Source organism: Elaeis guineensis, chromosome 16, assembly GCF_000442705.2.
Source record: "Elaeis guineensis isolate ETL-2024a chromosome 16, EG11, whole genome shotgun sequence".
Taxonomy (NCBI): domain Eukaryota; kingdom Viridiplantae; phylum Streptophyta; class Magnoliopsida; order Arecales; family Arecaceae; genus Elaeis; species Elaeis guineensis.
In genome coordinates, this window is record NC_026008.2 from 37,656,664 (window position 1) to 37,680,092 (window position 23,429).

General features: G+C 39.9%; 1 protein-coding gene across 3 annotated transcripts; it reads left to right on the forward strand.

Moving 5' to 3' along the window:
- The first annotated feature begins 559 nt into the window (after positions 1-559).
- LOC105059570 (UMP-CMP kinase 4) lies at positions 560-6,418 on the forward strand. Of its 3 annotated transcripts, XM_010942905.4 has the most exons (11): positions 634-693; positions 1,093-1,179; positions 1,721-1,777; positions 2,301-2,355; positions 3,262-3,379; positions 3,629-3,785; positions 3,949-4,029; positions 4,111-4,218; positions 4,755-4,826; positions 5,248-5,293; positions 6,194-6,418. In XM_010942905.4, exons 3-10 carry the CDS (start codon positions 1,760-1,762, stop codon positions 5,254-5,256), a joined length of 618 nt encoding a protein of 205 aa, XP_010941207.1. In that variant the 5' UTR covers positions 634-693; positions 1,093-1,179; positions 1,721-1,759; the 3' UTR covers positions 5,257-5,293; positions 6,194-6,418. The 3 variants fall into 3 exon arrangements, with proteins under 3 accessions (XP_010941205.1, XP_010941209.1, XP_010941207.1); XM_010942903.3 differs by lacking the exon at positions 1,093-1,179 and having other exon boundaries at positions 560-693; XM_010942907.4 differs by lacking the exon at positions 1,093-1,179 and having other exon boundaries at positions 575-693; positions 1,706-1,777.
- Positions 6,419-23,429: the final 17,011 nt, after the last annotated feature.

Below are 23,429 nucleotides of genomic sequence, written 5' to 3' on the forward strand. Positions count from 1 at the left end.
TTGAAAGCATCCATGAACCTCTCAAATGCAACGTGATAACCTCCTAATCTATTTTACGCTAAAAAATGAACTGTTAGTTCTGTTTTAAAAATTTTGAATTGCAGCTGCATGACTACTTTTTCCACTATATATATATATATATATATATAGATTATAGGTATGATGAAATTAAAAACAACCAAACAATTTCTAAAACATTCATTTGAAACATCAACGCCCTTGGCAAACCACCAACGACCAAACTAACTGCTTTCAGCGCACGCGATACCGGTGGACCCAGTTCCGGGTTCCCACCCATTGGACGAGGGCGCTCCAATTCGCATGGCTCGACTCAGCCACTCATTCCTCTTTCAAAAGATCATCACTCTCTAATCAAAAGGACTCCGCTGTATCACTCCAGGGAGACTGAACCGTCCAATTAGACGATTTCTCGTCCGAATCTATTCATCAAACGGCTCAAATTGATGGTACGCCACTCAGGACTAGAGAATCGCGCAACGCGTTCACGCTTTTCTATTTTCCATTTTTTATATATTCTAATAATTCTGCAAATTTCTTAGCCGCCATATGGCCCCCAAAGAACTAGTTCTTTTAGGCCATCCGAGGACTCGGTTCTCTCCGGTCACGCTCGCGTGGAAGCGAGTAGAGGAACCGAAGAAGCTTCGCTTCGAGAGCCCTTCTTCTCCCTCACAGGTATCAGATCTCGTTCTCCTTCACCTCCTAATCTACGGAGCTGTTGCGATTCCGTGCCGCTTTGATGCTGGTTTCTCTGGAATCCTTTTATTTTGATGCCTCCGATGCTTTCTCTTTAAATTAATGCTCGCATTGCTTTGATTGGTGGATCGGTTCCCAGATCTGGGTTCCTCTTCTTGCATCGGATTCCCGCGCTTCTCCCGCAATAGATCTGGTGAATTTGGTGCCAATGAGGCTTAGATCTTTTATGTGCACTGTTTTTCTTCTTCGTTTGGTTGCAAAGTTTTTGCAAACTGGTTTGGCGCTTATTTTCTTAGGGGATCTAGGATTCTGATTGATAATAGAAAAAAAAAATGACAGAAATTTTGAATTTGATCGAATGGATCTGCGTTTCTGAAGGTATGCTTGATGATTGTGAATTCTGTTTATCAGACGTGAGATGAAGAAGACTGCATTTGACCGATCTTCTCAAATAAATTGCCGTAGGTAGAATTTAACAGTTTTAACGATTATCTTCATCTAGGAACCACTTTATATTTTCCATGATTTGCTCTGCCAAGCTCTACATTGTTAGATTGCTCAAGGAGGAAAAAAGGGTGCAGTTTTTTTTTTTTTTTTTTTAATATTAGTCAATCATCTATATATGGCCCTCTTGGCCATGTCGATATCCTGAATAGCCAGGTTTCTAAATTGTTATAGAGGTAGTGCTATCTCCAAGGTCATTTTTGTGTCCAGGGATCTGTTATTTCGTGCAGATCATTCCATCAATGGTGATAAATGACATGTCCCATGGTGCTATTGCATGCTATGACATTAACCAAGTGCCTGCTGATCTGAAAAATGGATATAATGTTCTTCCATTAGATCCTATTTCTGTAGACTGCACTCATTTCTTCCATTAGATCCTATTTCTTTCAATGGATATTTTCTTTTCAAGTTCATTTGGTGCAATCTTGTTATCAAACTTTATTTTCTGGTTCGGGAGATGGATATATATTCACAACATTATCAGTTTGTTTCTTTGCAGGTATAACATTTTGAAATTTAACTGGCTTCTGTGGGCACCATGGTTGATGCAAGCAAGGTACTTTTCCTTTCACATGTACAATGTGTTTATAAAATCATGCTGATGACAAGAGTTGGTTGCTGAGCAGTGCACTTGTTTCATTTATCTTGTTGCCAAAAGTACAAAAAATTTACTGATTTATCTTGCTAGACACATAAGTAGAGTGCTTGCAATGAGCCTTTTTGGAAACATAATTACTACGAGGAAACCAAAATCCATACATGGCATGATTTTGACTGCTTAGACAGATGAATGGCATGTGCCAGTTACATTTTTATATCAAAAGAAAAGGAAGAATAAGCTTTTCTGATTCAATTTTGATCTATGATGATAGAAATGACTCATGTAGCCATTGATTTATTTTCTTGGAAAAATAAATTTATTATTGTGAATTTGGTTTGTTCTTTCATTTGTAATTCACTCATATACTGCTAATTTTCTATTATATAATATGTTAAGAAAGTTGTACGTTGGAGTTCTCCATTCTTAGAATATATGACCTTTTATCATGGGAAATAATGATTATGTTACTTGGCTACAGGATGTTGATGGGAGTTTTCCTGGGGAGAAAAAAATTACTGTCGTCTTTGTTTTAGGTGAGAATTTGTTCTATAGAAAGGGCTGATAGTATAGCATCATTCTCTTTTGATGCTGCATTGGTTGCCATGAAACTTCTCTGCCTCATTTGAGTTTGTTAATTTACATCCCTTTCAAAGTAGTGAAGGCTTCTCAAAACAAGGTCTGCAAAACTGACCTGAGCCAACAGGTTTAAGGCGTACCAAACGAAACTGGTGCAGAACCGGGTTGATTTGTTGGTTCAGTTCAAGAGTAAGGTTGAACTAGCCCGAATTGGTCTAAATCAGTCCAAACTGAGCAAAACCACCAGGTTCTGCTCTGCACCGACTTCTACCATGTGGTTCTGGGTGGTTCCATGATTAGGGTTGAGAAAATGGTATTGGGAGCTCTCTCAATACAAGATGCATGCTGTATCGTACTGAACTAATAATGTGCCGATATAGTCCTTGGTATTGGTCGGCGGAACTTGTTAAAACCTTTTGCATTGTGGCACCTGTTTATCTCATCCCCTTGCCTCTCTTATAGAGGCACAATTTCCTTTTGGAATTGCAACTTCAAGTTTCTAACATGCAAAATACTGAATTGAATAAAATAAAATCTGTTTACTTGTAAGGACCATAAAGAAGAAACTTGTTTTTGCAGGCTTCCTACAATCTAATTCATTAAATTTTCTACCGCTATGTCTGGTGAAAATTTTTCTATCTATGGTATTTTAGCCAACCTTTTCTACTTAATTAAGGTCTTTTAAAAAAATAAATCATGGATCTACATTGGTGCAACAATCGATGACAAACATTTCAAATTACCATTTCATTTCTTCCACTCTTCCTCTTTGCTGGGTGGTCAATTTCTTTCTTTTCCTTCCCTTTCCAATTCATTTTATGACCTTCAAAAGCTTATTGTTTGTTCATGTGCAACATGTACAGGTGGGCCTGGCAGTGGAAAGGGCACACAGTGTGCTAATATTGTCAAACACTTTGGGTTCACTCATCTCAGTGCTGGTGATCTTCTGCGTGCAGAAATTAAATCTGGATCCGAAAATGGGTATCAAACAGTACTAGCTTCTTCCAAGAAGTCATACTTGCTACTTTCTTTTCTAAGTGCAACTATAAATCTCTTTCTTCATTGTCAATTAAGAAGATATTCAATAATTCTTTGATCTCTTGCTTTCATCCATTTTGATTTTCTAGCTCTGTGTCGCTCTTAATTTTCATTTGAAAGAGAATTTTGTGTTCATTGCTTGGGAATTTTTTACCACAAACATCTCATTATGTTCATTGCTGCCTTCCTCAGAACCATGATTCAGAACATGATAAAGGAAGGAAAAATTGTCCCCTCTGAGGTTACAATTAAACTTTTACAAAAGGCTATGCTTGAAACTGGAAATGACAAATTTCTTATTGATGGTTTTCCCCGGAATGAAGAGAATCGTGCTGCATTTGAGAAACTTGTAAGCCTACAATCTGCTGCCAGTGTCATAGATAATATCTTCTTATCTTGTAGACCTCCTTTGCTCTTTTTTTTTTTCTTTTTTTTTTAAATTTATTTAAAGGCTGTTGATGAAATGATTATCATGGTACATGCTTTAATTCAATTACTTTTTCTTGGGACAGACAAAAATTGAGCCCGAATTTGTACTATTTTTTGATTGTCCAGAGGAGGAGATGGAGCGACGACTTCTAAGTCGCAATCAGGTCTTACTCCTTTCTTTTCTTCCATCATGCTTTATTTTAACATATAAATTTTTAAACAAATATATTTTGTCTATTATTCAGGGAAGAGATGATGATAACATTGAAACCATAAGGAAGCGGTTTAAAGTATTTGTTGAATCCAGTTTACCTGTAGTTGAGTATTATGCTGCAAAGGGAAAGGTCCGGAAGGTAATATCTCATTTAGATTTATTGCAACATATTGCAGAGATTAATATGATAGTTTTTGTTCATAACAATTCATTTTTTTTTCTGTTATAGTACTGATTTCTCTGAATTTCATTGTAGTATCAATTTCTCTGAATTTCATTAAAAATAATGTTGTTATTACATCTGATATATTCTGCCGGTTGTTCTATCCTTCTCTGCATTATAATCAATCATTTCCATGCTTCCTTCCTTAAGCAACTGATAACAAAGTAATCTGTACGAGTAGTTACTGATCACCTGCTTATTTTGGGACTGCTATGTACACAGATAAGTCCATAAACGAGCAAAAAAGGTCTCACATACCAAGATGTCTCTTGTGGGCAAATTTGTACACCATTTCGTTTGGTTCATCTATGACTTCTTGTCCTCTGTGATCTATCTAGAGCATGATGATGAAGTGTAGATTATTGCAGTCAAATATTTACTGACCCTTGAGCATATATGGAAAAGCCTATGATTTACTCATGAACTGATTCATTGGCGTGACTTACTTTCAGATTGATGCTGCAAAGCCCATTGATGAGGTTTTTGAAGCTGTGAAGGCCATTTTTGCCCCATTTAATGCTGAGGTAAGATTCATACCTGCATGATGCTTCTCCAGTATATAAAAGATGTACCATTATGTACATGCACATATTTTGGCATTTTTCTTTGGTAGGCGAACCAGTCGAGCAGTGCAAATATTAATAGAAGAATGAGACTTGTGAATGTTATATGTCACATAAAGTGGTGGCTCATTGAGCTTTTAGTTAAAGGATTAACATATGAATTTTTAGTATTCAATGCAACAACAACTAAATTCTGTATTTCCATTTCTTGTCTTCAGCATACTTTTGTTATCAGGAATATCTCACCAGCTAATATGTTTCATGCTGAATGATGATGATTTGAATTTTAGACATAACTTTGACAAATACATGTTGACCAAAAATTGCATTCATGCATCGTCATCATGTGTTAATCGGTCTTCATTCTTGTGCATTCTGACAGGCTGTTTAGAGCTATGAGGAGGATACAAACCAATAAACTATCAAAGGTAACTTTTTCTTGGACGTCATTTGTTTTGGTGTGCATTGCTTATCAAGTTGATGAGCATACACGTCTTAGGGACGTTTATCCAATCCCATTGAATTTAATAATATAATTGTTTAATTGTTTATATGCCCTTGTTGAATCTTCTGGAGTCATTACTCTCTGCTGCTCTATTTCTTTAAGAATGATGAGCCTCATTTGAAGACAGAGGCAATTGCATGTATCTTATCTTTTATTGGATGATCAAGCCCCAACTCTGAGTCTCCATGTTTACGCTCGGGCTTATCCATTTACTTTGTGGTTTGTGTTGGATTAGGTCAAAGTTCTTCTAAGGGTGAGACTTGGTTTTTTTGAGCTAGACATTATTGGGTTTAATCCCAATATTAAACGTGCTTGTTGTGGAATTGCATTACCTGGACATACAGACAGACCCTCACATTTTTTGAAATAGGGAAAATATTGTTTGTCTGCTGGTCATAATTACTTTCAGAAAGCACGATACTGAAAGCTGTGCTTTTCCTCATTTTTTTAACAAGTTTTATCTTCTGTTATGATCTCACAGCCCTACAAAAAAGTTGTTCCTCAATCTCTTTTGCTTGCAACAATCATGAAATTCTCTCTTCCTTAGCATCTCTAAAACTTTTAGTGATAGTATCAATGTTCTTTCCATCCTCGTTTGTCCTTTTCATGAGAAACTTACAATAATCATTATTAGAAATGAGACATTTCTGCTCCGTTGTGCCGCATGTTTAATGTCAACTCCTTTTGGCCATTCTTTGGAGTTAGAAAATTATTCAATAAAGACCCAAATGTTGCACTAAATTTTTTGCTGCCAATTGATTATATTGACTTGAAGCCATGTGTACTTGTCAAGTTACTGATGGTTTGTAAAACTGTTTTGCAGGCACTATTTTGGAGAACAATTTGGGTGAATTTATAATATGAATCAACCTATGTAGGCATGCATACCGGTTATAGGAGAAAATTATAGCTCATTTATGTTATAAATTTGTTATCTGAATGCTCATAATGGATATACCTATAGATGGTTCCATGTTATTTATTATACATGGTTATCCCACGTCCTGAACATTTCCTTAATATAATTAATAAATTGTCTATTTTTTTATTTGTGTATTGCTAGTCAAAGTTTTGTAAATCTGCATTGTAGAGTAAATGGCAGTTTAATTGTGATTAGCTCCTGGGGTAACAAAACAAGATCCTTCAGTTTCATATTTGGTTGTCTTTTCATTTTTTATGTTGTTTGAACCCCAAAACAAAAGATTGATGAAAATTATGCTATTTCTTTGTTTTGATGGAAATTTATTTGAATTTCTTTTGCTGATCTTTCTTCCCTGATCATCTTCAAGAGTTTTTTGGATAAAACACGAAGTCAGTATTCACAAATATCAGTCAGTTGAAGTGTCAAAGCGAGATATATTCTTTTTATTTTTTCAACTCATGTATTAAAATTGACATTTATTCCTACTTATACCCTGGTGAAAAGTGGCTTGAGTGAGAGGATAATGAAGTTCTATATAGTTGTTTGACAAAACCGAAAAAATAAATCCTGAATGTGATCTCTGAAGTCCCAATAATAACTTAGAGGTGGAGATGATTATGTCCATAATATGCAGTTGCAGGGATTTCAAAGATTATTAGTGAAATCGGTGATGACAAATTGATTATTTGAGGTGTGAAGGTCTTCAGGAATGAAAGAATAAATTGCCCAATTGGGAGGGTATGGCATCATCTCAACCTGGAAGAGTATACCTTGCTTCATATTGTTATATTATGCCTTGGCATCAAGATAAGATCCGGAGGTATGAATCCTTGTCAACAAATGCTCCATTTAAACATTGATAAATATCCACACCCCCGACCATCTCCGCTGAACTTGTTGGCATCTCCATACCTGCCATGCTCTTAACGCCACCAGTTGGAAATCTCACCAGGGGGATGTTTGTGAGAGATGTGAAAGGTGCCAATCGGGTTGGATCCCGACCAGTTACAGAAAAGCCTCTAGGCCTGGACCAAAAAGACCAGCCCAAATCTAGCGCGAGACCCAGGCCCATCTAACTTTGGCCAAGTTTAGATTTCCTATGAAATTGTAATTCTTAACAAAATGCCATCATATTACAATAGAAAAACTCAAGAGCAATGGCTCGGGTTGCCTCGATCGCATTGTGGTCCGTCCATGTAGCAGGTAGCAGAAATAGAATTTCAGCCAAATGGAAAGGGCCAGGTGATGCAGCACCTGGCCAACCTTAAAAAGGTATAAACTGCATGGAAGAGTTAAAAATGGTACCACCATGAACTGCAATCAAGTGCAACCTCTAACATTGAAATCGTTAAATTCACTGAACGATTGACCATCATGAAGGGCCTTCCTAACTCCTGAACAAAAATCATATGGGGCAGGTACTATAAAATATCAAATGGGGTGGGCTTTATAATATATCACGTTTTTCTCAATACTAATCTTAAAGAATAAATCTAAAAGTTAAAAAAACATATCTATTGACAGAGTTATTTATTTCATGATTAAAATATTCTCTTTCTTCGTCGTTTTTAATACATGGCGATACATATTATATGACCATATAATGTATACTAAATATGTAACCAGGCGATACATACTATAAGAATTTTTGATACAGGTCCAGCAATAATCCAATACACACGTACAGTTAAATTGATGTATAGTTTTATCAAACTTAGTATTCATCAGTACATGGTATATAACTAGTTGATACATACCTAACAAAATATTCATCCAATATCTTAATATACATATGTAGATAAAGCGACATACAGTTTTCAAAATATAACATTCATCAACACATAGTAGATGAACAAATGATATACATTATATGGTTTATTGATACATACCGAAGCTTTTCTGATACATATCTAGCAAAGATCAAATATACACCTTGAGGTTCCTTTTTGTCTTCCAAATCTTTTTTTCTTTTTGAGATCTTTGCATCTAAAAGTTTATGAAAATTGTATATCATTTTATCTAGATATGTGTATTGGGATGTCGGATGAATATTTTGATAGGTATGTATCAAGTGACTATACATTGTGCACTAGTGATACTAAATTCAATAAACTATATATCAATTTATCTATAAGTGCGTATTGAATTATTGCTGAGTGTGTACCAAAAAAGCTTATAATATATATCAGTAAGCCATCTAGTATATATCATTTGCTCGTGTACTATATATTGATGAATGTTATTATTTGAAAACTGTGTCATTTTACCTAGAGGTATATATTGGGATATTGGATAAAGATTTTATTATGTGTGTATCAGCTAGTTATATACTATGTACTGGTGAAATTAAGTTCGGTAAACTATGTATTAATTATTGGATTTCGGTTGCACAGTGGAATATGAATTTCAAAAATTATTATTATTTTTTTTATTAGAACATACTTTTAACTCTTAAAAGCAGCAAACGGAAACTCAATCTCTGAAAGACCTTGCTGATTTCAATCAAACAAAATATGCATAATAATTAAGATAAGAATTATACCTTTCAGAAGACAATGATCAAATACAAGAACAATCTCCACAGGACACCCACTTGGATGTCCTCTAATGATAGTCCACACATGATCGATCATGGATCTTTCCAATCTGTTGCTATGTTGAAGATAGCTTCACAAGAACGCAGCCAACTTATCTTCTCAAGAATGAGTGCACCGCAACCTGATGACCTTTAAAACTCTATTAGATTATGCCAAAATTCTTTTTCCAAAAGATTGATACACCTAGAGCGGATTAAGATATCTAACTCTTGAATATATCTAGTAAGAGAAGCAGACAATCTGCTTTTCTTTACTCTCTTATTTTTCTCTTTATTTTTTTCTTTTCTTTTTCTTTTCTTTTAATTTTTTTCTTTCTTTTCTTCTTCATAACCCATGCCTAACACCCCTTTCAAATCCATGCCTTTTCCATTTGAGCACCCTGTTATTTATATAGGATGAAGGGGCATGGGAAACAACCCATGGCACTGCATTATCTCACACGGGACCAACTCCTTGGTTTCGGTGTGAGATAAATACCAACACAAGAAAACAAATGGGTGTGAAAGAGTCTTAAAGCAGAAGGTCTTTTCCTCTTCTATGCACACTCCCTAAGGTGCCATAAGATGGCGTGTGGATTAAATAAGGCATAAAAAAATTAAGAGGAGTAGCCCAGGAGGACTCTTCTTTCTGCGCACCTTAAATAAATGTGGTGATGAAAATAAATGGCATGGAGGCATGGAGGATGTTGTTGCTTAAATCGATCGAGATCGAAAGATGGACACCTGATCCTCGTGCAGGGATGCTGGCGCTGGAGTGATCTGCAAGACAAGTCTCAAACCGGAGGTTATGACTCTAGCAATGACCCTCCGACGCTCAAGTTAGAAAAGCAGAGAACAAAGGAGCAGCAACGGATTCTTTGAGAGAGATTTTATGGGACTTACCTGGGTCCTCGAGACTCTGATTGTTTATATAAAAGGATGTCGGATAGTTGGATTGTAAGCTATGAGATTGCATGATCCCGAGATTGTCGGACCGTTGGACATGTCAAATTGGGCAAGATAATTCAGCCATTAATCACTCCTGCAAGATCATGAGAGATGGTTACACCAGATCCTATCTATTCGGGATGGACAGCTGTCGTGCATGTTGAAGAGATAAGTTGGTTGAGGTGACGTGGGCAGCTCATACACAGTTTAGACCTCATGGATGCCTCAGCTCATCATGAAGACAGACCCCTCAGCTCATATGGCGATCATCGATCGTGTTGATGATCCAAAAATTAGAAATGTCTTATGATGTAGCACTAATCCGAGGTACTCACGATAACCACCATAACACTATCCCTCTACTCCTGAGTTCGAGAATTAGACGAAAGGAGTACTCCAAAAGTGCCTCGGATTCAATGCTACGCACTTCCGCCTTCACATCTGCCTTCTACATTTAAAGCACTTGACGTCAGCCTAATGCGACTGATACAGACGAGCATAATTGATGGGACCACTCAGATGACGATCCCTTTGAGGTTTTAATTACTTTACAGTAGCTTTTCATTTTTTTCCTCCTTTAAATTTGTGCTTTGAAAACACAGGTAGCCACAGATCTTATTTTGTGCTGATTATTTATCACGATTCCTTGGAGCAAGATAGATTCATAGTGCATGAAGAGACTTGAACAAATTCTGACTTGTAGGAGGTAGGTCGTGGTTTTGATTGCTGAAACGAAATCCACAGTCGGAGAAGAAGAACATGCCACTCTTGCCGCTGAGCCTACGGCCCCACCATTGGAAGCTATGATGCAGGATTCTCTAGAAAAAATTTTGATCGACGGGGCACCGACGGAGACAGCACAAAAAATGAGTGCTAAGGGATGCTCTAAAAAAGATCCGATTGAGGTAGCATGGATGGAGAAAGTGGTCGACAATCTGGAGAAGGATCTGACGATGACGATGGAGACTAGTGGATCTCTGGAGATGGCGATTTCTGCTGGATGCTTTTTTGCATCTACTTCTCATGCGAGACCCTCAGATCCGATACCTTGTGCTCTATCCATAGGAGAGAGCCTCCAATCTATGGTGGAGTACTTGAGGAACCTCATACCGCCAGCCGAGAGGTTGTTCCTTAACGAACAAAGGGAGGAGAAGCGATCTGCCAACACTTTAAGATCCCTTATACATGTGGGCCAATATTTGATGAGTCTTGCCAGTTCCAACCTCAATGTTCCGATGATGAAAAAAGAGGAGATCGACTTGCTGAAGTATCGGTTAGAGCATCTAGAGAGGAATAATACTGAGCTAATCAAAGAGCTCAGTTTTATAGAGGAGGCTCTTCATGAGGCCCAAGAGTCGATTCTCTGTCGGGATGAAGAACTACAATAGACCGAAAAATAGATTGAGATCCTCGAATGATAGAAATCCAAGATCAATAGAAAGATTGAAGATCTCGAAGGATGGATTAGAACCCTTGAGAGACAGAGGTCTGAGGCTGAGAGAGACTGTCACCAAACCTGTGATGATCTGGAGCATCTGAGGAGGACACTTGAAGCGAAAAGAGGTTCTCTTCATCTTGAAACTCACTCTCAAAGGAGCTCCAGTGGTGGTCCATCCAAGAGGGCCAGAACCTCCGAAAAGATGAGCCGTGGAGAGAGAGTTCCTCGAGGAGACGGGCGCTCCGCTTCTAAGGGAGTTCAGGCCTCCTCAGAGCCACTCTCGAGAGTCCAGGAGATCGGATTGGAGGTGGAGCACCTGAAGAAAAGGTTGAAAGAGAGAAAGATAAATCATAAGCTTCTTTTGGGAAAATTTATAGATCAAAAAATTTACTCAAATGCGCTGAAAGCAGTTGGAGGAGGAAGGGGCTAAGATCATAGCCCAAGCTTGCAAGATGGCATTCTTCACGGGCTTCAAGAAGTACAAGTCCATTGTCCGAGTGCACCTTCCTCCTGACTTCATCAAGCATCTTCAAATCAATTGTCTGGATGAGGATTTACAGACGGTGTCATTGGATAACTGATCGAGATTTATAATGACATCCCACTTTTTGGATGAGGTGGATAAGATCGACGAAGCCGTCTAGACCGAGGGCATTGTCAGCATTGAGGAATATCATCCCGCAGATGATCGCTATGGTAATCTCCCTGAGGAGTGATTTATTCCCTCTTCTTCTTTTATTCTCTGTGATCCGAGGCCCCTGATCTTGTAATAGGATCTCTATAGAAACAGATGTATTCTTCTTCTTTTGATGAATATGAATCATGCTTTTAAAGATGTGAATTAAAGTCTTTAACATATGCTCGGCCCTGGCTATAACTATAAAACTTGATTAGAGTAATAGCCCAGGCGAATGCTTAGCCTGTGTTGTGCTTCAAGTAAGGCACAAGCTGAGTTGAAGTTAGGGCAAAAATCTGAGCTGGCTCTAGCTGTGGTTAGAATTGCAAGTGTAGTAGAGATTATAATTTTTATTCCAATCTGAGATAAATTTCCATACCTGTTGTATAGATTTTGAAAAGACTGAAATTCGAATTGCATCTGCATGGAAGAAATTGGCGCACGTCTACACATAATCCTTCAAAAGTGGCATAAAGTGTGATTCATCTGCCATTGACATTAACTACCATATCGATGGTAGCAATCGCATCCATTCATAGTCTCTACGTGTCGCATGTACGCTAGTCTTCTGTCGATGCACGTCTCCTGCAATTAATGCACCGATGGGAGGCAGCTTTTCGAGGTCCTATTCAAATCTGAGGTTATTTAAAATCTCCAGATAGAACGAGATATGGACCTTGTAAAGTTCCGATTATCTTCTCTTTTTACTGCAAGTTCCTCTCTTCTTCATCCTTTCGCAGCTTTCCTGCATGAGAGAGAGAGATGGCCACCATGAAACCTGACTTTGCACTGCTAGGCTTCAAATCAGAGTTGACAGAGTGGGACATAATCATGCTGCATGAGCAATATTAAATATCTCCCACGTTCCAACTTAAAATCCTGAGGTCGAGTGATCGAGTCTGTCGTCCGCCTTCAGGATGTATGGGCTTCTACAAGGAGTGCTTCTGAGCTGGGCTGAGGCTTCCTCTCTATCTTTTTTTTGTGGCACTCCTCCAATATTTTGAAATATCATCATGTACGGTGGTGCCGAATGCATGGCAGCATATCTGCGGCTTCACCGCGATATGCATACTAGCTGAGGTTGTGCTAAATGTCACATTCTTTCATTTTCTCTTCAGTCTCAAGCGACATCCAGACTCGTACAGGTGGTGGTATGTGACTCCATGAAAGAAGGATGGCTTTCATTCAGTATTTTTAGGTATGTCTTTCGTCGTGCATGATTGGAAGTCAAAGTTTCTCTTCATCTTGCAGACGTCAGGTGAAGACTGAAATTTTATCATCTGGGATGAATCCCGACAGGCTACGCTAAAGGAACCTTCGACGAATAAGAGCCTGGAGCAGGAGATGGCAGCTCTGCAAAGCTTCAGAGTTTCAGAGTTGAAAGAGCTACTGTCAGCTCAGGCACTGTTTAATGTCGGTATCAACCAAGTTGCTCCTCAAGGTATATCAGTCAACTGCTCTGGCCTTAAATCTTCTAGCTCTGTTTGTCTTACAATTTGATCACCATGATCGCAGAGCTAGATGTTGGGAAAAGCTCGAGCCTATCAGAGAAGGAGAAGAAAATCCTGTAGAAAAGAGGTGCCAAGCCTGCCATCAGGTGGAGCCTCTGGGCCAAAGTCGGAGATCCCACACAACTGACTTCGGAGGTCAGAAAGTCTGAACCTTCTCATCCAAAAGACCATGAGATTACATGGATGAAAAGCAGCTTGCCTATCATCTCAGTTACTATAGGCTACTGGGTGGGCCGTGCAAACCAAGGCCTGGAGGAGGTGATTTTGAGCCTACCTACTCCTCTCGGTTCAATGACCTGACTAGCTTCACCTGCTGTCGGATCCTCCTTGGATGAGGCACCAACCGAGGTTGCCGACACATCTAGAATTGCACCAGCTAGATTGAAGCTTAAGGCCACAGTACTGAGGGATCCCACGTTGGCCTGCGAGCTACTCTTCAGACTGCTCCTCCCTGTCGACGTGAATGAGCTGCGGAACGTTCCTCAAAGGAAGATGAGAAGAGGAGTCATGGATTGCCTCATCCGGATATGTTGGGACTTTTTCATTTAGCACTTACTATATGCTCATTTATCACTTATGAATTTTTCTTCACTTATTAGCTCACCCATTACTTGAACGGGTACATTGAAAGCTTCCATGAGCTGACCAAAGAGGTGAAGAAGTCTGGGTTCGAAGTTGAGATGCTCAAAAGAGCAAAAGAGAAGGTTGAGAAGGAGGTTGGAGAAGTCTCTATGAAAGCCGATGCTGTCGAGAGGAGAGCTGAAGATGCTGAGGTGGCATTAAGGAAGGCTGTTGAGGAGAATTCTCGGTTGCTGGGCAAGACAGCAGAGTTCGAAGCTCAGGCAAAGAGGAACGTGGCCGCTAGTGAGGAGAACTCTTGTCTACAAAAGGAAATAAGAGAGTTGAAGGTCTGACTAGGGGCTGAGGAGAAGTGAACAGTTGAGGCCGCTTCTAAGACTGTGGAGGACAGAAGAATATGAGAAAAAAAGAGCTGAATATTTGATCGATGCCTATGACATCAGAAGACAGTTTATCCAAGTCTGAGTTGCTATCAGATATCTAGATCTAGACTTGAATTTCTTAGATGAAATCTAAGATCCTACCACGGTGGATATCTCAGCGGCCGGCACCTCAGTTTCAGACACCACTTTATAATTTCTGTATTTCTCTTTTTCGTATTTTAGGATCATTGTAAGAAAATTTTGAAAAGAATAAAATGAGTAGAATCTTTTTTGTCATACTTCTGCTATGTGAACTTACTCATACCGAATTTAATTAAATGGTAATCTTATTTTACTCCCTTAAATGCAGATGATTATGGAGAATGACGGTCGATGACTCACCCGATAAGACCATGCCTGGAAGATGGTATGGGGCCTATGAAGATGTGCCACATGGGCACACTCTGTTTTGCGAAGCATCGCAGGGATTTATTCTCACTTCAGAGAAAGCACGTCATTAACTGCTTGGCCATTAACTCCTGAAAAACATCGATTGATGATTGATGTGGCTGCTTGCACTTATAAACAGGGAACCAGAGAGCAAAGGAATCTCTAATTCTTCTTTTATGGCAAGAAATCTCCTTCTTCGCCTGCTACCATGTCGTTGCCTTCAAATCTACCATCCTTGAAGTTAATTAAGCAACAGGTGAGAGAGCAGAATGCCTTTACAAGAGATGCCCACCGAAGATATTTAGCCCATGAAAGGGAGAAAGCTAGGTGGGCCGGCGCATCCCCTTCTCATTGGGTCCCCCCTTCTCTGCCTCCTGCGACCAGGCTCCCCCCTCAGTTTGAGCACATCCCGCCTGCAATTCAGGAGTGCTATATTGCAAAGTTCTAAGATTCTGTGGTGTTCAGGAGGAAAATGCTTGACGTCACCGTCGCTGCCTTCATCCAGGGTTTCGATGATTTTAAGGCCCGTCCGTTGAGGATAATGCCGTATCTAAAACTTCATGACATACTGGCTTATAGTACCGACGAAGAGGTGGAGACCTCGATAGATGAAGATTGAATCAGCTCATCCAGACTGTGAGGAGGTGAAGTCCTCAATGGACAAAGATTGGATCGGCTCATCTGGTCGATTCGATTCTCCATCGATTGTAGCGGGATGTCCTTCCTCATCTTTTTCTTTCCTTTCTTGTTTTCTTCTCTTGTTCGCAAGACGATGTCTAGAGTAACTATCCTCTCTTTGTAAAATATTCAAAATACCAGCTTTTTCTTTGTAAAGTGTTTGGAGCACCGACTTTTTCTTTGTAAAGACTTTAATGAATAAAAAAGAATGCTTTATTTTGAAAGTCTTTACTTTGATTCTAACTTTAAATTTGTATGTGTGAATTTTTTGAATTTTGCTTAGCTCATAGAAAATAGCACAAGTAGATGCTCAGATCAGTGTGAGAAAATGCTTACTGCTTAGCTCAACATAAGTAAGGATCCAAATAGCTTAGATCAGTATGAGAAAATATTCAGTACTCAGATCAGTATGAGTAAAGATCTGAATAGCTCAGATCAATATAAAAAAATACTCAATGCTCAGCTCAGCATGAGTAAGGATCCGAATAGCTCAGACTAATATGAGAAAATGCTCAGTGCTCAGCTCAGCACGAGTAAGGTTCTTGATAGCTCAGCTTTAGCATAAATATATTTAGGATAACTTCGATCGAAGTGAACATATTTAGAGTAGTTTAGAACAACTTGAATATAGTTCAATCGTCTATGGATCGAGGTATCATAATAATCACCTTAACACTACTCCTCTACTCCTGAGTCTGAAATAATACCTCAGGCGGAAGGAGTACTATTGAAATAATACCTCTGGCCATACATTGTTCATCTTTTTATTTTTTTTCTGAAGAGACAGTGTGTGCCGGCGGCGATCTTGTGCCTATGGCATTTAGGGCTCTTAAGCGGCATTCCGAGGGTCTGATTAGTTATCTTTCACAAGTGACGTTGTGTGCCTGCGACGATCTTATACCTACAGTATCTAGCAGTTCTCATCTTCGCACGAGAGGCAATATGTGCCAGTGGCGAGCTTGTGCCTATGGCATCTTACACTCTCGATGGCATTCCAAGGGTTTGATTAATTATCCTTCATGAGTGGCATTGTGTGCTTGCGGTGATCTTGTGCCTATGGCATCTAACACTTCTCGTTTTCGTGCGGGAGATAATGTGTGCCAGCGGTGAGCTTGTGCCTATGGCCTCTTGTACTCTCGATGATATTTCGAGGGTCTGATTAGTTATCTCTCATGAGTGACGTTGTGTGCCTATGGTGTTCTTGTGCCTACGGTATTTAGCACTTTTTATCTTCGTACGAGAGACAGTGTATGCCAACGACGAGCTTGTGCCTATGGCCTCTTGCACTCTCGATGATATTTCAAGAGTCTGATTAGTTATCTCTCATGAGTGGTGCTGTGTGCCTGCGACGATCTTGTGCCTATGGCATCTAGTATTTTTTATTTTTGCGTGAGAGGCAGTATGTGCCAGTGGTGAGCTTGTGCCTACGGCATCTTGCACTCTTAACGGCATCCAAAGGTCTGATTTGTTATCTCTCACGAGTGGCGTTGTATGCTTGTGGCGATCTTGTGCCTATGACATCTAACACTTCTCGTCTTCATGCGAGAGGCAGTGTGTACTAGCGGCGAGCTTGTGCCTATGGTATCTTATACTCTCGATGGCATTCCAAGGGTCTGATTAGTTATCCCTCACGAGTAGCATTGTGTGCCTGCGATGATCTTGTACCTATGGTATCTAGTACTTCTCATCTTTACACGAAAGGTAGTATGTGCCAGTGGTGAGCTTGTACCTATGGCATCTTGCATTCTCAATGGCATTCTGAGGATCTGATTAGTTATCCCTCTGAAAATTTTCTCAAGGATCTCCCTCCGCTTCTTGCGCGACTCGAGCTCTGTAGGGGTCTGATAAGTTAGTCCCGTCTCGAAATCGTCAGGATCTTCTCAAGAGTTTGGTAGGTTAGCCCTCACGTTAATTGATCGTAGTTATAGTTCAGAGTTTTAAGTAGAAGGAGGAGGCAACTCCTGGAGGACTCGAGCATCCATCGCAAATTGATGGCTCTATAAATTTTATTTTCATAAAAGGTATTGTTACATCATTGGTAATATATACGGAGGTTCGTCGAGTTCCGTAGCCTGAAAATTGAAATCCCATCAAGCTGCTCTAGCCTATAAATTTCTGGGCATACCACTTCACCCACTCGATAAGGACTTTCTCAGTTGGATGATAGCTCCCTCTGCTCGGTAGGCTGTGAGACTTCAGCTCGTCGTAGCACCAGATCACCAGCTTGAAACTTTTTTGGCTTAACCCGGGAATTGTAATATCTGGCCATCCGTTGGTAGTAGGCAGCCATTCTAACAGCAGCGCATTTCGTACAGCGCATTCCTTACTCTCCTCGATTAGATCAAGATTGGCACGGAGCCACACCGAATTGGTGTCCTCATTATATTCCTCGACCTTGAGAGAGGAAAGTCCAAACTCCCCAGGAATAACTGCCTCAGTCCCGAAAGCCAAGTTGAAGGGTGTTTCACCAGTTCGAAGCCTTTGAGTGGTCTAGGATAGCTCGGTTCTTGACAAGCATGTCATCAACATATGACCCCATGTTGCGGCTGAGTTGATCTCTGAAGATTTTATCCACCAACTGCTGATAGGTGGCCCCTGTATTTTTTAGACCAAAGGATATTATTCTGTAACAATAGAGTCCACCGTCAGTAACAAAAGTTGTTTTTTTCCTCATCCTCAGGTGTCATACGAATTTGATTATAGCCTGCGACTTCCTTAGCTATGGCCTTTTGACGCTCCGAGGTAAAACTCCACTTTTTTTGCTTTACCGACCGACAGGTTGGGTCCATCCTTAGGTGATGGGATATCACCTCAGAATCATTACCGGGCATGTCTGCAGCAGATCAGACGAAAAGATTCACTTTCTTCTATAAAAGATTAATTAGCCAGCATTTGATTATCTCATCTAGATATGAGCCAATTTTCACCATCCGATTTGGATTCTCCTTTCTCAGTGGGACATCTAAAAGATCCTCGATTGGTTGGGGGCGTCCATCAATCAGGTTCTCCCTAGCACTCAAGCCTATCGAGAGCTCAGGCTGGATCTCTGCCAGTTGATTCTCCGCTCTCAGCTTGGTGGCAAAGCATTCACGAGCCATGGCTTGATTGTCTCGGATCTACCTTACTTTATATTTGGTTGGAAACTTCACCATCAGATGGTAGTTTGAAATGACAGCTTTCAGAGTCCACAGGCTAGGACAGTCGAGGATGGCATTGTAAAGTCGAGGGTAGCTTGACCACCAAAAAGTTAACTTGAATTGTCGTTCACTTTGGTGGCATTCCCACAGTGAGAGGTAACTTAATCATTCCCTCTGGGATCATAGAACTTCTGGAGAAATCCTGAATTGGGGTATCGAACCTACTTAACTGGCTAGATGTAAACCCCATTTGGGTGAAGATAGAAAAATACAAAATATCTATCGAGCTTCTATTATCTATAAAGACACGGTATACATTAAAATTAGCGATGTTCACTGTTACAACCACCACATCATTTTGCGGAGTGAGCACACGCTCTGCATCACGCTCGGTGAAGGTGATGACCTCCTCCTGCTCCTCCTCAAGTCTCGACTTCTTCACACCTGGAGACTCCCTTGACCCAGACGACCCCCAGTAATCATGTGAATTTCTCCTCGGATAGGTCACTCTTCTTCCACCACTTGCTCTCCGACCTGCTGCTGCTCCTACCGCGTTGGTGCTTGCTGCAGTTGAGGTAGAGGGAGAGGCTGTTGAGACAAAAGAGGTGGCTGCTGAACCCTTGAAACTCGACATTGGGGAGCCACTCTTCAAACAAAATAATTAAGTCGTCTCTGTCTGACAAGCCTCTCGATCTCGTCACGAAGCTAGTGGCAGTCTTCAATATCATGACCATTGTCACAATGATAAAAGTAGTATTTATTCGGATCTCGACGACATTCTAGTCTTGTTCTCATCAGTTGTGGCTCAGGTAACTCAGGTCTCACTTATAACAATACCTTGCTCTGAGGAACAGTCAGGGGCGTATGGTTATTGTACTGCCCAGGAGGTGATGGTCGTCGAATCCTTTTCAGAGGACTCTGGGATCGACAATTTTGACCCCCATTATTCTGCCTCTAAGGCAGGGACCAGGAGCGTTGGTGGTTTTTCTCCACTCGCCTTGGATGGCACTCCTTATTGGATCCCACTACGGCTGAATCGATAGGAGTATTCTCGATAAAGACCTCTTCCACGCGAACATACTTTTCTACATAGACAAGCATATTTGAGAGATCTCGAGGATAAATCTTAATTAACAACTTTTTCAAGTCATTCTTCAGTAGACCGCTCATCATTGCGACCATCACGATCGATTGGTCCAAGTTTTGGACCTTCAGGGTCATCATATTAAATCTATTTATGAAAGAGCAAATCAACTTGCCCTCCTTTTGCTGATGGTATGGAGGTAGTTGGATCACTTTTGCTGTCGCTGACTGTTGATGAAATGGTCGATGAAAGACCGACACAAGTTTTCAAAGGAATGAATAGATGTCGGTCTCAAATTCAAGTACTACTATCGAGTGACCCCCTTAAGGGTTGAAGGAAATGCTTAATAGAGGATTGCATCTGATGCTCCCTGAAGAAGCATGGCTGCCTTGAAGGTCTCCATATAATCGATGGGGTTGGAGCTTCCATTGTAAACCTCCAGCTGAGGCAGTTTGAAGTATAAGGGGAGTGGTTCCTGCACAATCCTCGGAGCGAAGGGCGGCTGGCTATTATACCCTTCGTAAGGCAACACCGAGGAGCCATTTGAGGGCCTTTTCTATTTTCTGACCTAACTGTTGATCAAGCTTCTGGAATCGTCTTTCAAAATCAACTTCATGGATAGTACTAGTCTCGGAGCGCAAAGGAGATTGACATCCAGAGGTTGAGTTATGACCCGATTGTGGGCTTGAAGATCACCGCTTGGCTGGCTACTAGGCCCTACGGTGATTTTGATGAGTCAACCTTCTCTCCAGACTTCAAGGAGGTGCCTGCGGCTTTGGTTGAGGTGGTGGCTGCAGAGCCGCAACCAACGTAGAATTCCATGAGAGCGCCGCTATGGAAGGCACAGGTGGCACCACTGAGGAAACTGTATAACGTACCACTGTAAGGGGTGCAAGGACAGTCTGGAGAGGCTGTGGTGCTGTCCGAAAGGATGTGAGAAAGGTCTGGACTGCTTGAATTACGGTCGTCAGGTGTTGAACTTATTGGAAGAGCTGACTGAATTGATCAGTCATGATTGACGCCAGTTGGGCTGGTTGTACCGACGGAGGGACAATCGATTGAGCCAGCAGAGGGATTTTCGGTGCCAGTGGTTGAACTTGATTGTCAGTCTGGCTGGCCGTCTGTCAGGAAGCGGCGGTATTGAAAAGTTAGGAAGATATTTATCTTTGAGCTATGAATGCGAATATGGCCTTCCTCTATCTATTGCTGCTTAAATCGGTCGAGGTTGGAAGATGGATGCCTAATATTCATGCAGGGATGTAGGCACTGAAGTGATCTGCAAGACAAGTTCCAAATCGGAGGTTGTGGCCCAGACGAAGACCCTCCGACGCTCAAGTTAGAAAAGCTAAGAACAAAAGAGTAGCAACAGATTCTCTGAGAGAGATTTTATTGGACTTATCTGGGTTCTCGAGGCTCTGATTATTTATATAGAAGGATGTTGGACAGCTGGATTGTTAGATGTGAGATTGCACGATCTCGAGATTGTCGGACCATTGGACATATCAAACAGGACGAGATAATTCAGCCCTTAATCACTCTCGCGAGATCAAAAGAGATGGTTACGCCAGATCCTATCTATTCGAGATGGACAGCTGTTGCGCACGTTGAAGATAAATCGGTTGAGGTGACGTGGGCAGCTCATACACAGGTTAGACCTCGTGGATGCCTCAACTCATCATAGAGATGGACTTCTCAGCTCATACGGCGGTCATCGATCGTGTTGATGATCTAAGAACTTGAAATATCTTGTGATGTAGCGCTGATCCGAGATGCTCACGGTAACCACCATAACAAAAGAGTTTAGGTTCTCATGAAACACTTTATATGATAAGGTTTAGACACCTAAGAGTCTACAAATTTGAGCTTAATCAGATTAGGTTAAGGCATCAGGTTCTAGATTAGCTCAAACATCTTTGAGCTAAGCTTAATTAGAAACTTGGATTAATTCATGTGCTAGCATGTCAATTAGACCCATAGGATTTTCAATAAATCTAATTAGATTAGTTCATGATCAAATTCCTAAGTGTGTGATCTATTGGGTTCCACATCTAACCAGCAGTAGACTCGATCTAAATGCATCAATCAATTAGAACTTCTAATTGATTACTGAATTAAACTCTTTAATTCTTGCGAGTCTACAAGTCAAGATTGATGTCTAGCAATACATGTCATGACTACCCAGAAGATATAAAATTTTGATGAAAATACTGAAAATATCAAAAATATCCTTCAGTGATCAGTTACCATATAATTCATTCTTTCGATCATACAACATCTTAGATAAGTTATGGACATACAATCATGTCAAGCTCAAATACTTATCTATATATATTTTGATCTGAATATGATGACTCAGCTAATGATATATTAAAAATTCTTTCTAATTATCATCCTATTTTGGCCAAAGACTTCTTGAATATCATCCTATGAGATAATATAAGATGTTCTCTCTCTTTATAAGGAGTGATCTATTTCTTGTTGACCACTCACAACCTTTATATATACTTCATCATATCCAGAACATCCCATGCAATGCTAATGAACCAAAACATAGATCCATATACATAAAGTACCATGATGATCTCAGATCTAAGGATCACTTACGTATATTACTCTACTTGAGAACAATCAGCTGACATGTATATAAAACTCCATCAGATGTTCTCTTATTAGGTCAATTCAGTAAACTCATTCTCCAATGAGCACCCATATTTTTATAATGATGTTACTATATAAGTGATTGTGAGATCAACCATCCTCCCCATCGAGCATACATAGGATGTGCCAGTCTTATCGGTATCATTGATCTCTAAATCAATGATCCTACGATGAAAATATTTTAGATTAGGTCTATCAAGAATTTAGATCTCATTGGTATGATCTCATCATGGTCCTAAAATTATTATTCTAATCTATGAAGTTTATTATAATCTTAATCATGTATCAAAATACAGTATATAATAAAATAAAATATTTAATTTTATTGATAATTAATGTCAAATATATAAATTAGAAAGATAGAATATAGAAAATATCCCATCGCATCACATATGCAATTGGCTTGTAGGGTACTATTTTTTCATTAATTTAGCTGTAGATATGTATGGGATCGTTGTTGAATATGTATAAAAAAAAGTTTACAGTATGCATCATCTGGCTATATATTTAGTATGTATCATATAGTCGTATAGTATGTATTGTTATGTGCTGAAAATGAGAAAGAAGGAGAATGTCTTCATCACGGAACTAATAACTCCGTTAGTAAAAAAAAATCTTTGACTTTGAGACTTATTCTTTAAGATTAGTATTAAAAAAAATATGGTATACTATGAAGGCCGTCCTATATAATATTCTATAGTCCCCACCCCATATGATTTTTGTTCCTAATTCTAGAAGTAAGTTTCATGAAATGAATCACATCTTGCTTCGGAACGCACCAACATGGAATCATGTTAGGAAAATACCGTTGCATTGAGATGATCCTTTATAAGATTTGGCCATCTCTTTTGTGTAAATAGAGCAACGGAAAGAGAAAGCAAAAGCCAAGCCATTAAGATAAAAAGGAAGAGGTTTCTTTGGGGTCGGGGAGTGGTGTCGAGGAGAGGGGTGGGCGGCAGAGGAGATAATGGAGGGAGGGTTTGAGTTTGAAGAGAAGAAAAGAATAGATGCAGAAGTTCGAAGCCAAAGCATTTAAATTTA

Excerpts from the sequence above, each read along its gene's own strand:
- LOC105059570 (XM_010942903.3), top strand. Across the intron at positions 2,356-3,261 it reads TACTGTCGTCTTTGTTTTAG|GTGGGCCTGGCAGTGGAAAG; the intron begins GTGAGAATTTGT and ends CAACATGTACAG. Across the intron at positions 3,380-3,628 it reads AAATCTGGATCCGAAAATGG|AACCATGATTCAGAACATGA; the intron begins GTATCAAACAGT and ends TGCCTTCCTCAG.